Genomic DNA, 15,061 nt, shown 5'->3' on the forward strand with positions numbered 1-15,061 from the left:
AGATTTGATAGAGATATATAAAATTATGATGAGTATAGATAGAGTGAATGCAAGCAGGCTTTTCCACTGAGGCAAGGGGAGAAAAAAACCAGAGGACATGGGTTAAGGGTGAGGGGGGAAAAGTTTAAAGGGAACATTAGGGGGGGCTTCTTCACACAGAGAGTGGTGGGAGTATGGAATGAGCTGCCAGATGAGGTGGTAAGTGCGGGTTCTTTTTTAACATTTAAGAATAAATTGAACAGGTACATGGATGGGAGGTGTATGGAGGGATATGGTCCGTGTGCAGGTCAGTGGGACTAGGCAGAAAATGGTTCGGCACAGCTAAGAAGGGCCAAAAGGCCTGTTTCTGTGCTGTAGTTTATATGGTTCTATGGTTCTATGATTATGCTACCCGAGGAGCTGGAGGAGGAGGTACTCTCAAAGCAGTTAAGAAGTATCTAACAATAACTTGAACCATCAAGGCATGGGTGGGATTAGTATAAATAGATATAATGTTCAGTGTGGACATGGTAAGTCAAAGAGAATATGCTGTATGACTCTTTGACTCTAGTGGGTCAAGTCAGCTCCATTTGTGGTACATTTGTTATGATGATGGCAGTATAATGGGTCCTACGGCATCCAAAGAGCTGAGGCTGAAAGAGTGACTGTAACTCAGAAGCAAGTGTAACTCCAAAGGACGAGAAGTTATGTGACACAAAAACAATGACATAAAACCCATACGTCGGTTGTCCAAAGCAAGTTGCTTCCACATACACAGGCTGCAAATCTCATGAAGGAAAAAAGGCGGTGTGGTGCAGCAAATGCTGGACCAACGTTATGTGATCCGGACAGAAATCAAAGGTTGCTGTTAGAAAAGCAGAGCTCAGTGAAATCTGTGACACAATGACATATCGCCTTGGAGTTACAGTCGCAGGTAATCCTTTGCTTATGTTAGTGAATTATATATTAGGACTATTTTAAGTGTTGAATGGTGTGTGAGATACATGAGCCAATGTAACTAAATATTGATATATAACTGTAACACTACCTGTTTTGCATTATAAATACAAACTTACATTTATATTCTAAAGTACATCACATGGATAAAAACAATTCCCTCGTGATAAAGTAATATTCTAACTACTTTCTTCCAGATAAAAACATGTTTAAAACCCACACAGATGAAGAGGCCAGAGAGCTGGTTAGAGCCTTGATTCAAAGGTACAGAAGGTCACCTGACTGGAGACGTAAAACTCGGACTCATTCGCGACCAGCTATAAGAAGTAAACGAGCGAAGTCAAGAGCAACCAAAGGGTGTACACTGAAAGAAATCAATGTGACTATCAGTGACTTGGGAATCTCCCAGATCTCAGAGGAAGTAGTGCGTTTCAGATACTGCACTGGGTCCTGTGATGCTGAAAAGAAATTCTATGACTTGACTTTGAAAAACTTAAGAAATTCTAAGCTTATTAAAAAAGAGGTCAGAGCCCGGCCATGCTGTCGGCCGACCCTGTATGATGATGATGTTTCATTCCTGGATGTTAACTTTCGATATCATACACTTCGACAGCTCTCAGCAAAGGAATGTGGCTGTGTCTGAAGGATTGTCTATGCATTGAGAATGTTTAAATCCCTTCTTTGAAAGAGCAGGAAACTTCAGACCTTGTTAGGCTCCGGGTCCTGATTAGAATATGGTTTCTTGGCAAGATTTCAATGGAAGGAGACAAGTATCTTGAAGACAGGGGGATGTTATCAATTGCTATTCCCTTTAAGGTTAAGATTTACAGTGCATAAAGAAGTCTCAAAGACATTTTCAGCAAATTTATGTTTGCCATATCATGTGGCATTCGTACATCCAACTGCATGGTGAAGTACACTTCTACGGCCAGACATCGTGAGGGAATGTAGGTTTCTGTTCTGCAAATGACTCTCTAGAACTTTTCACTAGTCTCATTGGATTCTATACTGCAGGATGTAATCCAAGGGTCTCATTCAGTGCATATGGAATGCATTTTGAATAAATTCACCACTAACTTCATTCCTCCATCAATCTTATTTTTCCTCTCTGGCTGTCTGGGCTCTCTCTCTCTCTCTCTCTATTCCCCTCTCTCGCTCTCTGTTTGACTCTGTCCCTCTCCCTCTCCTCCTCTTCCCTCTCCTTCTCCCTCTCCCTCTCCATCTTCTTCTCCCTTTCCCTCTCCCTCTCCCCCCAACTCTCTCCCTCCGTTTCTCTCTCTCTCTCCCCCCTCCCCCTATTCCCCTCTCTCACTGTCTGCTTGTCCCTCTCCCTCTCGCTCTCTGTTTGTCTGTCTGTCCCTTTCTCTCTCTGTCATACTCAATGGAACCAATTCTCATTCAACTGGCCACTGGTGCAGATCTTGGAGAAATCCTTCTTGGAACTTATTGGAAAGAACTGTAATGCTCTCATTTGGTCTGTGTGAGAGTGAGTGGAGTGACTGACAGCAATAAGCAGGCACGTGTAAATCATAATGACCTTAATCCCATTGTTTTGAGGATTAAATCAAATACATTATCAAAGGATTGTACTGGGTCGCAATAGCACTGTTGCATTGCTAGTCAGCTAAACCCCGTTAAAAAGGTTAAAACCAAAGTCTATTAACTTTTAGTGAATGTAGGATGTAAATTCCACCAAGTTATTATTTTCCGGAGGCACAAACGTGTGCTTGAATTTCAGAATTCTACAGTGTTATCTGATGAGATAATGTCGGATTATACATAATATGAGACAAAAGCAGTAGATACCCAACAGTAACCTTAATACATCTTGTCTTTCATTCACATCAGCTTTCTCAGTCCTATAATCTAGATAATTTTCATTATCCATCTCCACTGCCCTCGTTCCTATCATCCGACTGGTTTGATTTCCTTAATCACCATTGTGCTTTGTATAAGTGATGTTAATAATGAAAATTTTAATACGCTGTTCTGAAATGTATTTGTGTTCTGTTTTATTGTTAGCATGAGAGGGTCAGAGAAACAGCCAAAGAAATGTAATGTCAGCGTTAATTTTCATTATTAATAGCATATGGGATAATTTTAACCCAGCCATTTTATGCAAAGGTAATGAACTGTATATTGATCTGATGAAGAGGGCTTCTGGCAGCTATTTGTTCCCCACATGGCAGGGAAAAGGCATGAGGAAAAAATGTTTTCAGAATCTGTGCAAAACGTTCTAAGATTTGCAGTCTGCAATTTGAATTAATACTCCATACAAAACATCTAACTTATTCCTCCTGGCTTTAATATCTACGTTGCTTCTTTGTGTTATTGTTCATGTGTGATATCACTACCCTTGCTTAAATGTGTGTACTACAGACAGAAACTCATTCCACCTCCCTCCTACCGCCCCCCTCCCCCCTCTCCCCCAACCAATGTTGGAAAAGATATTTCTCACTTGTGGCTTACTAGTACCTGTGCAACTGACACTGATGCCAACATTGATGTGGTACTAGAACTCTCCAAACCACTGCTGCTACACATGTGCCAGTAACAATGCTTGTTCCCCATAGCTACAGCTTCAAAGGAAAGGGGAAAAACCTCCATGAAATAATAATTGTATATGACCATAGTATAGAGGAGACTTAGTCTAAGTTATTATTGTTGCATTATGCATTTCCAGGATGATAGAAGTCAACAGATATTATTCCTATATGGTCCAGCCGTCCCGGAATTACTTGGCTGTCATTACAGCCAGGCGCACAAGGTTGATGTGAAATCCCAGAAACTTGATCTACAAGTCCTAACGGTTTCCCAGGCTTACCAGAGATAATATTAAACTGTTTGCTCTTGTGCCAATCGTCTTCCTACAGAGTCACATTCATATTAACTGGCACAAATGGGTCATTGCAGGAGTTTGAACACAGAACATTACAGCACAGGACAGACCCTTTGGCCGACCCTTTAACCTACTCTGAGATCAATCAAACCCCTCCCTCCATTTTTTTACATCCATGTGCCTATCTAAGACCTTCTCAAGTGCTCCTAAGTTCTAATATTCGTGACATTTATTTTAAAGTACAAAATTAACCAATTAACATGGCACGCCCATTTATTGTTTAACTTTAATTTACCTTCAGCGTCTGCCCAGGCAAATTGCAAATACTTCAGGCTCTTCACCAGACTGAAGTCTATGATGTTGTTATTTGTAAATAGATTTTGATACGTGTAAAGGTGACATCAAACTCACAATCCTCCCCTCCCCCATTGCCAGCCCATATATACACACACACACACACACACACACACACACACACACACACACACACACACACACACACACACACACATACAGACACTCCTATGCAAAGCCTCAACACACTTCATGTCACAATCAGGGTCCCATCCAGGAAGGGACGGATTGTATGGTATGTATTAAGTGGATGTTTTAATGTAAATAGCCATGACTGTCCACACACACAGGGACCAAACCTGCTGATGAGGTTCATCACACACTACTTCTGTGGATGTAGTTACAGCACATCCACTTCAGCTGAAACTTTGCATTTACAATTATTGCCAGATGACGCATCATTGCCTTCCAGCAAATCAGTTTAAAGCAAGATTCAATTAAATGATGACGTCCAACCCTCACCCCCTCCACCCCTCCGGAACTGTGGCTTTGAGTTCTGTAACAGCGTTCCCTACTCCAGAGTCTCCTGGACTCCGTTTCCCAGCTGAAATTGAATGCAGTTCCATGACTCTATGTTCACAGTGGTGGCACAGCTAGAAGAACCTATCTCTGTACATTATGTTGGCATTCTTGGGTATTAGCCATCGAATAACTGACCTACAACCACTAGGAAAGGGAAGCAAGTGGGCAAGGCACTCCCAACAATTAGAAAGGGGTTTCTTTCACCTTTAGGAGGCCAGCCCATGTCTAAAAAAGGGAGGAAAGGTCAATAAAACACTTAGTGCGGATCCTGCGTAATTCTTTCCGTAGGTTACAAAGCGCAGATTGAAAGGATGCCGGTAACTACTGATGGATTCTTGGAGGTGAGAGTAACTTAGGCATGAGTATATCATCATAACTTTGGGTCCGGACACATATTAAAGGCCAACCCTGACTTAAGCTCGACCAGCAATTCTCACTAGCACAAAGGAAAGCAAATATAACTTACACAGGTGTTGGCGCAGGTCACTCTAGTTGAAATGGTGGGGACGGTAAATGTTGTTTGACGGACACGTACTGGTAATGGAGCATTGCATAAGGAGTGCTGTGTTCTTCATGTTTTATATCCTCATTTTTAAACCAAAAGCACTTAAACATTTACCTCTGTAAAACATACTCTGTACAAAATCATCTTCTTTCCTGCCTCTGGTGTTGGACAACCATGACCGACTGAAACAATTTGATGCAATGCATCGATGTCAGTGAAACAGTCTATTTATTGGAGAGTAAATTATGTTATTTATTTAGTATTATTACAAACAAACAATCTGTTTATTTATTTGAAACAGTATAATGTGCCAAAGCAGAGTTCCTTTCATTACAGTCACTTCCTATATTACCTGTGGGGTACACTTGTTGAATTGAAAATAAAAGGTGAAGAAAAATCAATGCAAGGTGTAATTGATTTATTCCCCAGTGTTTGGGAGGTGGGAATGAAATATGGAATTACATATTTCTATTTCAACTTATTATCTATCAATTTGCACAGCTAAGTAAAAGACAATTTCAGTGGTTATCTTTATTCAGTGGACTGATTCAATGAGTCTGAACCTAGTTCTTTTGACTTTCAGCATCAGTCATGTCTGGGGGTAGGGCAAGATTCTTATTACTGGGGTCTAGGCAGCTGTGCGTCCTGCCCTTCAGTAAATGGGCAGCTACTCTGGGAGAGTGCTGATTTATTATGTCAACTCTTCTGTATATAATTCTGAATGTTATAAACAATCTTGAGAAACCATATATCTTCTCATTCATTATGTTACCCTAGGTTTATGAAAAATAGTGGTTAAAGTTACAGTAATTTTTTTCAGTTGATTCCCTTGTGTAAAATTGCATATACCTGATCAACCAGACATTACATGTTGTGATTTCAAAGTTCTGTGACCATACTATACTGACTTTGCAATTCATCAGTATAGGACAGGGGTCGGCAACCTTTTTGCCTCTGCGGGCCGGATCGCGTATTAATGAGCGGATGGCGGGCCAGATAAATGCCATAAAAACTTGAAATATGGGAATTATCCATTTAAATATATCTAGTTATGTTTTGCCTCAAATTAATCAATAACGCATGCTAAAAAATCATTTGTGCTTAACCAAGGATGCCAATTAGTAATCAAAGAACTCAGCTTAGTTGCAATTTATTTCAATCAAGGCATCTTTTGAATCTATTAAAAGAACACAAAGTATCTTTAAACATAAAACGTATGAACATGATGCATTGAATAGTTGTAAATTAAGTATAAGAAAAAAGAAAATTTTAATGCAAACAGTCGATAAATCAATGTGAAACTTAATGCTGTTTGTTGCTTGAAAGCTTCTCAATATTGTGTGTCAGACTTGTTGATGCCAAGAGCAAGACATTATTCAGATTTGACCAATTCTCCATCTGTAAAAGGCTTCATCTTTTCTGCAATATGTTTTGAGACTTAATAGTTGGCGCAGGTATTTCCTTCATTTTCACTGCTTTTCTTGGCAAAAAATGATGTTTGTTTTCCAAAACCAGCCTTCATTCACTCAACTTCATCTTTCCTTGCTTGCCCAGTACATTTGTTAAAATTTCCACCATGGCAGGTCTCGTAATGTTGCCTGATATTTGCCACCTTCTTCACAGCAACATTTTCTAGGCAAATGAGACAAACTGGTTTCCCAGCTTGCTCAATGAAGAAGTAATCTAGTGTCCAAGTGTCTTGGAAGTTTCGGCAGTCAGTGTCAATCTTCCTGCATCTTGCATTCATTGCCATTGGAATTTTTTTCTTCGATTTTATTTCAAAACGCGAGTTATTCAACAAGTATGGTAGCACATGTAAATATCTGGATACTTAGCATGGATTTCTTGTTAAAACACAGTGACGCTGTTTCTATTTACAAATTTGAATGATCCCATCTGAAAACCTGCGTGTGCACGGAGAGTATCTAATACATATTAATAAGGTAGTCTGCCTTCCCGTCATTCGTATATACCAGAGTTTGGTTTGAAACAAAACGGAACCTGGGGCCAGCATAACAAGACGCCATGCATGTCCATCAGTGTGGTCGCATGAAACACTCAGAATAAGGAAAAATCGCTCGCGGGTCAGATAAGCATAGTATCCCAATACTTGCTCGCAGGACAATCAAAATACCTTAGCGGGCCAGATCTGGCCCACGGGCTGTAGGTTGCCTACCCCCGGTATAAGACAACATACAGGTAGTTCTGCTCTCATGTGATAGTTATGTTCCTAAGAAACCTCATGTTTTAGAAAGTCACGTTATAGCAGAAGAGGCCGTAGCTGTCTTCAAAGCACAAATTTAAACAGGTTTTGCCATCTGCGATGTGCTGCAACAATGCGGCCTGTGTATTTGAAATAGTGTTCCCTAATCCATCAGTCACATTATATCATAATTACCTGTCTTTGCCTTTAGTTGGTGTTGATTATAGTGTAGGGAAGTGTATGACCTTGCACTTCGTGGTCTGTATGGTATGACCAGAGTTTGCCAAGTGAACTTCCAGAGGTTGTTTCACCTGTTTGGATTGACAAGTATTGTCACCCAAATAAATCTTTGTGGATAAGGGAGCTTTTTGCTACATGGGGTCATATCTTTTCCTGGCCAGTAGCAATAGCATTGATGATCTCAATGCCGGAGGCCCTTAGGGAAGTGACAACACATATTAATATGGGTCTGTGAGAATTTTGAGTAGATGTGGTCCTTGTAGATTTCTGGACTACATCCAAAAGAGTGAAAGGAAAGGACAGGCAGTGTGAGGGTGCCCACCTGGTCACATACCCTCCTATCACAGGGAAAACTTGCAGGAGATGCAAGAAAGGTTCCAATGCCATTGCTACAAATGGTGAATCCTGTTCACTTCACAAGGAGCTAAAGACTCGTGTGCTTTCGGCGACAGTGGTGGCAACACTTCCAACCTACTTCAATATTTAGCGAGAGAGTTAGGGCCTCCAAAAGGTTTGAAAATGCTACCTAGCTTTCGTACTTCTGTGAGATCTTTCCTCTACAGCAGTAGCACCTCAACATTCCAGCTGGCTATTAGTGAGGCCAAGGCTTACGTAGACCAGAAGATCATAAGACGTACGTAGGAGCAGAATTAGGCCATTCTGCCCATTGAGTCTGCTCCACCATTCCATCATAGCTAATTTATTTTCCCTCTCAACCCCATTCTCCTGTCTTCTCCTGTAACTTCTGATGCCCTGACTAATCAAGAACCTATGAAACTCCACTTTAAATATACCCAATGACTTGGCCTCTCTATCCTGCCTATTATTTCCTCAAAGAATTCAAACAGATTTGTCAGGCAAAATTTATCCTTAAAGAAAACATGCTGACTTTGGCCTATATTATCATGTGCCTCCAAATACATAGAAACATCCTTTATACTGGACTCCAACACTTTCCCATCCACTGAAGTCAGGCTAACTATCCTATAATTTCCTTTCTTCTGTCTTCCTTCTTTCTTAAAGAGTGGAGTGACATTTCCAATTTTCCAGTCCATTGGATCCATTCTAGAATCTAGTGATTCTTGAAAGATCATTACTAATGCCTCCACAATCTCTTCAGCTTCCTCTTTCAGAACCCTGGGCTGCATCTGGTCCAAGTGACTTGTCTATCTTCAGACTGTTCAGCTTCCCAAGTACCTTCTCCTTAGTAATAGCAACTGCACTCACTTCTGCTCCATGACACTCTTGAACTTCCAGCATGCTGCTAGTGTCTTTCACAGGGAGACTGATGCAAAATACTTATAAAGTTCACCCACAATTTCTTTGTTCCCCATTACAAACTCTCCAGCATTGTTTCCAGCTGTCAAATGTCCACTGTTGTCTGTCTTTTACACCTTATATATCTGAAAATTCTTTTGGTATCCTCTTTTATATTATTGACTAGCTTATCTTCCTATTTACCTGTTATTCACTTCAATTGTTCGCATGACTGGTATTTTTCTATTTCTCTTGTGCTTCTAGTGTTGGTCTTTTATTTTTCTTTTTTTCTTTAAATTGGGTTCTTTCGGGGTTCTTGCTTTGCGGCTACCAGTGAGCAAGCAGATCTCAAAGTTGTATAATTTATACATTCTTTGGAAATAAATGTACTTGAATCTTGAAATATTTCACCTTTCCTCTCCTTATGGCTTTCTTAGTTGCCTTCTGTTGGTTTTTATAAGCTTCACAATTCTCGAACTTTTCACTAACTTTTGCTATATTATATGCCCGCTCTTTTTCTTATATGCTGTCTTTGACTTCCTTCATCAGCCATGGTTCCTCATCCTCCCTCATCGGCTCTTTAGAATACTTCTTCTTTTGGTTGTATCCATTCTGCACCTCCCAAATTACTCCCAGAAACTCCAGGCATTGATTTTCTGCTATTATCCCTGCTAGTATCCCCTTCCGATCAACTTTAACCACTGCTCCTCTCATGCCTCTGTAATTCCCTTTACTCCACTGTAATACTGATTCATCTGACTTTAGGTTCTCTCTTTCTCAAAATGCAAGCTGAACTGTATCATATTATGATCGCTGTCTCCTAAGGCTTCCTTTACCTTAAGCTTCCTCATCAAATCTAGTTCATTACACCACACCCAATCAAGAATTGCCTTTCCCCTAGTGGGTTCAACCAGAAGTCGCTCAAAAAAAATCCATCTTATAAGCATCTTACAAATTCCCTCTCTTGAAATCCAGCACCAACCTGATTTTCCCAATCTGCCTGCATATGGAAATCACCCATGACCATCGTAACATTGTTCTTTGACATTGCCTTTTCTATCTCCCGCTGTAGTTAGTCTCCAACATTGTGGCTATTGTTCAGAGGCCTGTATAAAATTCCCATCAGGGTCTTTTTATCCTTGCAGTTTCTTCACTCCATAACATCAAAGTCAATGTAAAATTTATTCTCAGAGTACATACATGACACCACATACAATCCTGAGATCCTTTTTCCTGTGGGCATATTTGGCAACTCCACAGAACAGGAACTGTAAACAGGATGAATGAAGAACAAACTGTGCAAGTGCAAATATAAATAAAAAGAGCATGAAATTTCAAGACATAGTGTCCTTAATGTAAGCCTTCGGTTGTGGGAACACCAGAAATAAATTGAATGTAGTTTTCCCCTTTTGTTCAAGAGCCTGATGGTTGAGAGGTAGTAACTGTTCTTGAATCTGGTGGTATGAGTCCTGAGGCACTTGTACCTCCTACCTGATGGCAGCAGCGAGAAAAGAGCATGGCCTGGGTAGTGAGGATCTTTAATGATCAGCAGCGTTTCATGTAGATGTGCTCAATGGTTGGGAGGACATTACCTGTGATGTACTGGGCCAAATCCACTATCTTTCATAGGATTTTCCGCTCAAAGGCATTGGCGTTCCCATACCTGACCATAATGCAGCCAATCAGCACACTTTCCACTGCACATCTATAGAAGTTTGCTAAGGTTTTTGATGACGTGCTGAATCTTTGCAGACTTCTGAGAAAGTAGAAACACTGTTGTGCCGTCTATACAATTATATTTATGTGATGGGTCGAGGACAGGTCCTCTGAGATAGTGACAGACAGGAATTTAAAGTTACCGACTGTCTCCACCTCTGATCCTCTGATGATTACTGGCTCATGGACCTCTGGTTTCCCTGTCCTTGATCTTGATCTTGTTGACATTGAATGAGGGGTTATTGTTATTACACCACTCAGCCAATTTCCAGTCTCCCTTTTGTATGCTCATTCATCACCACCTTTGATACAGCCCACAACAGTGGTGTCATCAGCAAGCTGGTATATGATGTAGGGGCTGTACTTAGCCACACAGTCATAGGTATAAAGCAAGTGGAGCAGGGGGGCTAAGTCCTCATCTCTGTGGTGCACCTGTGCCGATGGAGATCATGAAAAAGATGTTTCTGCCAGTCCAAACTGACTTGGATCTGCAAGTAAGGAAATCCAGGTTCCAATTGCACAAGGGGGTATTGAAGCCCAGGTTTTGGAGTTTACTGATTAGTTTTGGGGAGGAAATGGTATTAAATGCTGAGCTGTGTTTGATAAAGAACATCCTGATATGGGAACCTTTGCTGTCCAGATGTTCCAGGCTTGTGTGACGAGCCAATGAGATGGGATCTGCTGTTGACTTGTTGCTTCAGTAAGCAAGTTACAGTAGACCCAAGTCGCCACTCGGACAGGAACTGAGACGTTTCAACACCAGCCTCTCAAAACGTTTCATCACTGTGGATGTAAATGCTTCTAGTCATTTAGACAGGTTACCACATTCTTCTTGGGCATCAGTACGATTGAAGCCTGCTTGAAGCAGATGGGTACTGCACACTGTCAGAACAAGAAGTTGAAGATATCCGTGAACACACCAATCAGTTGGTCAGCACAGGTCTTAGGTCCTCGGCCTGGCACTCCATCCAGACCGGATTCTTTCCTTGGATTCTCTCTCTTGAAGGCAGGCCGCATGTCATCTTCAGATACTGAGATCAAAGCATCATCAGAGACCCATGTGTTCCCCGTTCTGGTGGTCAAAACAAGCAGAGAAGGTATTAAGCTCACCTGGAAGCGAAGCTCTGCTGTCTTCCTATATTGTTAGATGTAACATCAGGGTCCTTTTACCCTTACAGTTTCTTTACTCTACCTACAAGGAGTCTATATCTTCTGATTCCATATCACCTCTTTCTCAGGATTTGATTTAACTTTTTACCAACATTGCCAACCCTCCCTCTTTGCCTACCAACCTGTCCTTTTGATACCTGACCTTGGATGTTAAACTCCCATAAGCTTGGATATTATGGATCTTCTTTCAGCCACGACTTAGTGATGCACATAACATCCCTGCCAATCTCTAACTGTGCTACAAATCACCTAGCTTATTCTTTATACTGTTTGCATTCAAATATAACACCTTCAGTCCTGTTTTTATCACCCTTTTGGACTTTGCTGCCATAATACAATTCAACTCATCCCATTGACTACAATTTTGCCCCATCACCTGCCTGTCCTCATTGTTTCACTACACACTGCATCTACTTGTATATCAAATGCCTCATCCTCAGACCTATTACTTCGGTTTCCACCCCTCGCCAAATTAGTTTAAACCCTCCCGGACAGCTCTAGCATACCTACCCACAAGGATATTGGTGCCCCTCAGGTTCAGGTGTAGCCTGTGCTTTTTGAACAGGTCATGCCTTCACCAGAAGAGATCCCAATGATCCAGGAATCTGAAACCCTGCCCCTTGCACCAATCCCTCAGCTATGCATTCATCTGCTAAATCATCCTATTCTTATCCTCACTGGCATGTCGCTCAGGCAGCAATCCAGAGATTATTACCATGAAGGTCTTGCTTTCTACCTAACTCTCTATATTATCTCTTCAGGACCTCATCCCTTTTCCTACCTATGACATTGGTACCAATATGTACAAAGACTCCTGGCTGTTCAACCTCCTCACTTAGATATGGACCTGACCCGAGTCATCCATGGTTCTAGCATGTGAGAGGCAACATACAATCTGGGTGTTTTTTTCATGCCCTCAGAATCTTCTGTCTGCTCTTCCCACTATGGAATCTCCTATCAGTACTGCACTCCTCCCCCTTTCCTTTCTGAGCCACGGAACCATTCACAGTGCCAGAGACCTAGTCATCACAGCTTCCCCCTGGTGGTTCGATCCCCACAACAGTATTCAAAACGGTATATTTGTTATTGAGCAAAATGACCACAGGGCTACTCTGGGGTGATTGCCTTCTCTTTTCCTCTCCTGGCCGTCACCGAGGTACCTGCTTCCTGCAGCTTCGGGGTGACTACATGGACTCTGAACAACGTCTTACGTTTGTGAGAGGGAACTAGGGAAGGAAGAGGCCGGAGACCCACACTATGTCTCAAAGGCAATAATGAAGGATTGGATAACAGTGAAGCAATCAGTGTTGGATGAAGCTGGGAGAACAGTTAATGCTGAGTTATTAATTTATGAAGTTACAGTACAACCCCTTACATAGTCAACCCAAATTTTTGTAGCATTGAAAGATGGAGCAGACTCGACAGGCCAGATGGCCTACTTCTGCTCCTGTTTCTTATGTTCCTGTATTATGTTTTGTTTAGTGATGAAGGCAGAGGAGTGGAGTGGCTCTGATGGTGAAAAGATGAAATTAAAGCCTTTGGAGAGGTGACAGGATCAGAAGAAGTAGAATCCTTGTAGGGAGAGTTAAGAAACTGAAAAGGATAAAAAGATCTTGATGGGAGTTATATACTGTACAGTCCTCTGAACAGTAGCTAAAATGTGGGCTACAAATTAGAATAGGAGATAGAAAAGGCTTGTAAAAATAGCAATGTTGCAATAGTGATGAGGGAATTTCAATAAGCAGGTAGAAGGCTAAAATCAGGTGGGCGCTGGATCCTAAGAGAGGGAATTTGTAGAATGCCTACAAGATGGCTTTTTAGAGCAGCTTGTGGTTGAGCTCACTAGGGGAATGACAACGCTGGATTGGGTGTTGTATAATGACTCAGATTTAATTCGGGAGCTTAAGGTAGAAGAATCCTTAGGAGGCAGTGATTATAATATTTAGAAGGAGAAGCTAAAATCAGATGTATCAGTATTTCAGTGGAGTAAAGGGAATTACAGAGACATGAAAGAATATAAGGATGTAAGAAATAGGAGCAGGAGTAGGCCATCTGGCCCGTCGAGCCTGCTCCATTTTTCAATAAGATCATGGCTGATCTAACCATGGACCCATCTCCCCCTACCTGCCTTTTCCCCATAACCCTTAATTCTCCTACTATGCAAAAATCTATCCAACCTTGTCTTAAATATATTTACTGAGGTAGCTTCCACTGATCCACTGGGCAGAGAATTCCACAGATTCACCACTCTTTGGGAAAAGCAGTTCCTCCTCATCTCCAACCTAAATTCACTTCCCCGAATCTTGAGGCTATGTCCCCTAGTTCTAGTCTCACCTACCAGTAGAAACAACTTTCCAGCCCCTATCTTATATATCCCTTTCATAATTTTATATGTTTCTATAAGATCTCTCATCCTTCTGAATTCAAGCGAGTACAGTCCCAGGCGACTCAATCTCTCCTCATAGTCTAACCTCCTCATCTCTGGAATCAACCTAGTGAACCTCCTCTGCACCACCTCCAAAGCCAGTATATCCTTCCCCAAGGAAGGAGACCAGAACTGCATGCAGCACTCGAGATGCGTCCTCACCAGGATCCTATATGAGGTGCAACATAACCACCCTGCTCTTAAAGTCAATCCTACAAGCAATGAAGACCAAAATTCCATTTGCACTCTTCATAGCCTGCTGCACCTGCAAACCAATCTTTTGCGATTCCTGCACAAGTACTCCCAAGTCCTTCTGCACAGCAGCGTGCTGCAGTCTTTTACCATTTAAATAATAATCTGTTCTTCCATTTTTCCTTCCAAAGTGGATGACCTCGCATTTACCAACATTGTACTCCATCTGCCAGACCCTTGCCCACTCACTTAACCTATCTATGTCCCTCTGCAGAATAGGAGGAATGCTTTAGACTCTGAATGGGAAAACAACGGTGTGTAGAAGAACAACCTTTGGTTCATAGTCCTGACTACATTTTAGCTGATTTTAGGTTTCATTCCAGAAATTTAAAAATATTTTGAATGAAGCTTCCAACCACTAAGCTAGAATATAGATCTGTTGTTAACAGTTGTTCACCATCTGTTACTGTTTTGTGGAGGAAGTGAGAATAAGCAGGAGGGGCCATGAATAACTATGTACAACACTGGGCTTTGCACCATCTAAAATTCTCCCAGTTAATTAGCTTTAAGACAATAGAAAAGAGGATCATAGTTAAACGTAGAATTAATCAGAGAAAGTCTTGCACTAATGTGAGAAATTTAACAGGATGCCAAACGTTTGCTCCAACTGCCAATGTAATGGGCAAAACACATGCAGAGATA

The 15,061-nt window shown here is 41.4% G+C and overlaps 1 protein-coding gene across 1 annotated transcript in view; it reads left to right on the plus strand.

Moving 5' to 3' along the window:
• LOC140188020 (neurturin) overlaps window positions 1-5,609 on the plus strand; it is a 137,136-nt gene extending 131,527 nt beyond the window's left edge. The window contains exon 3 of the mRNA XM_072243918.1: window positions 1,134-5,609. Within this exon, the coding sequence (XP_072100019.1) occupies window positions 1,134-1,579 (446 nt within the window). The 3' untranslated portion in view covers window positions 1,580-5,609. The remainder of the gene's footprint in view (window positions 1-1,133) is intronic.
• Window positions 5,610-15,061: the final 9,452 nt, after the last annotated feature.

This window comes from Mobula birostris, chromosome 26, assembly GCF_030028105.1.
Source record: "Mobula birostris isolate sMobBir1 chromosome 26, sMobBir1.hap1, whole genome shotgun sequence".
NCBI classification, from domain to species: domain Eukaryota; kingdom Metazoa; phylum Chordata; class Chondrichthyes; order Myliobatiformes; family Myliobatidae; genus Mobula; species Mobula birostris.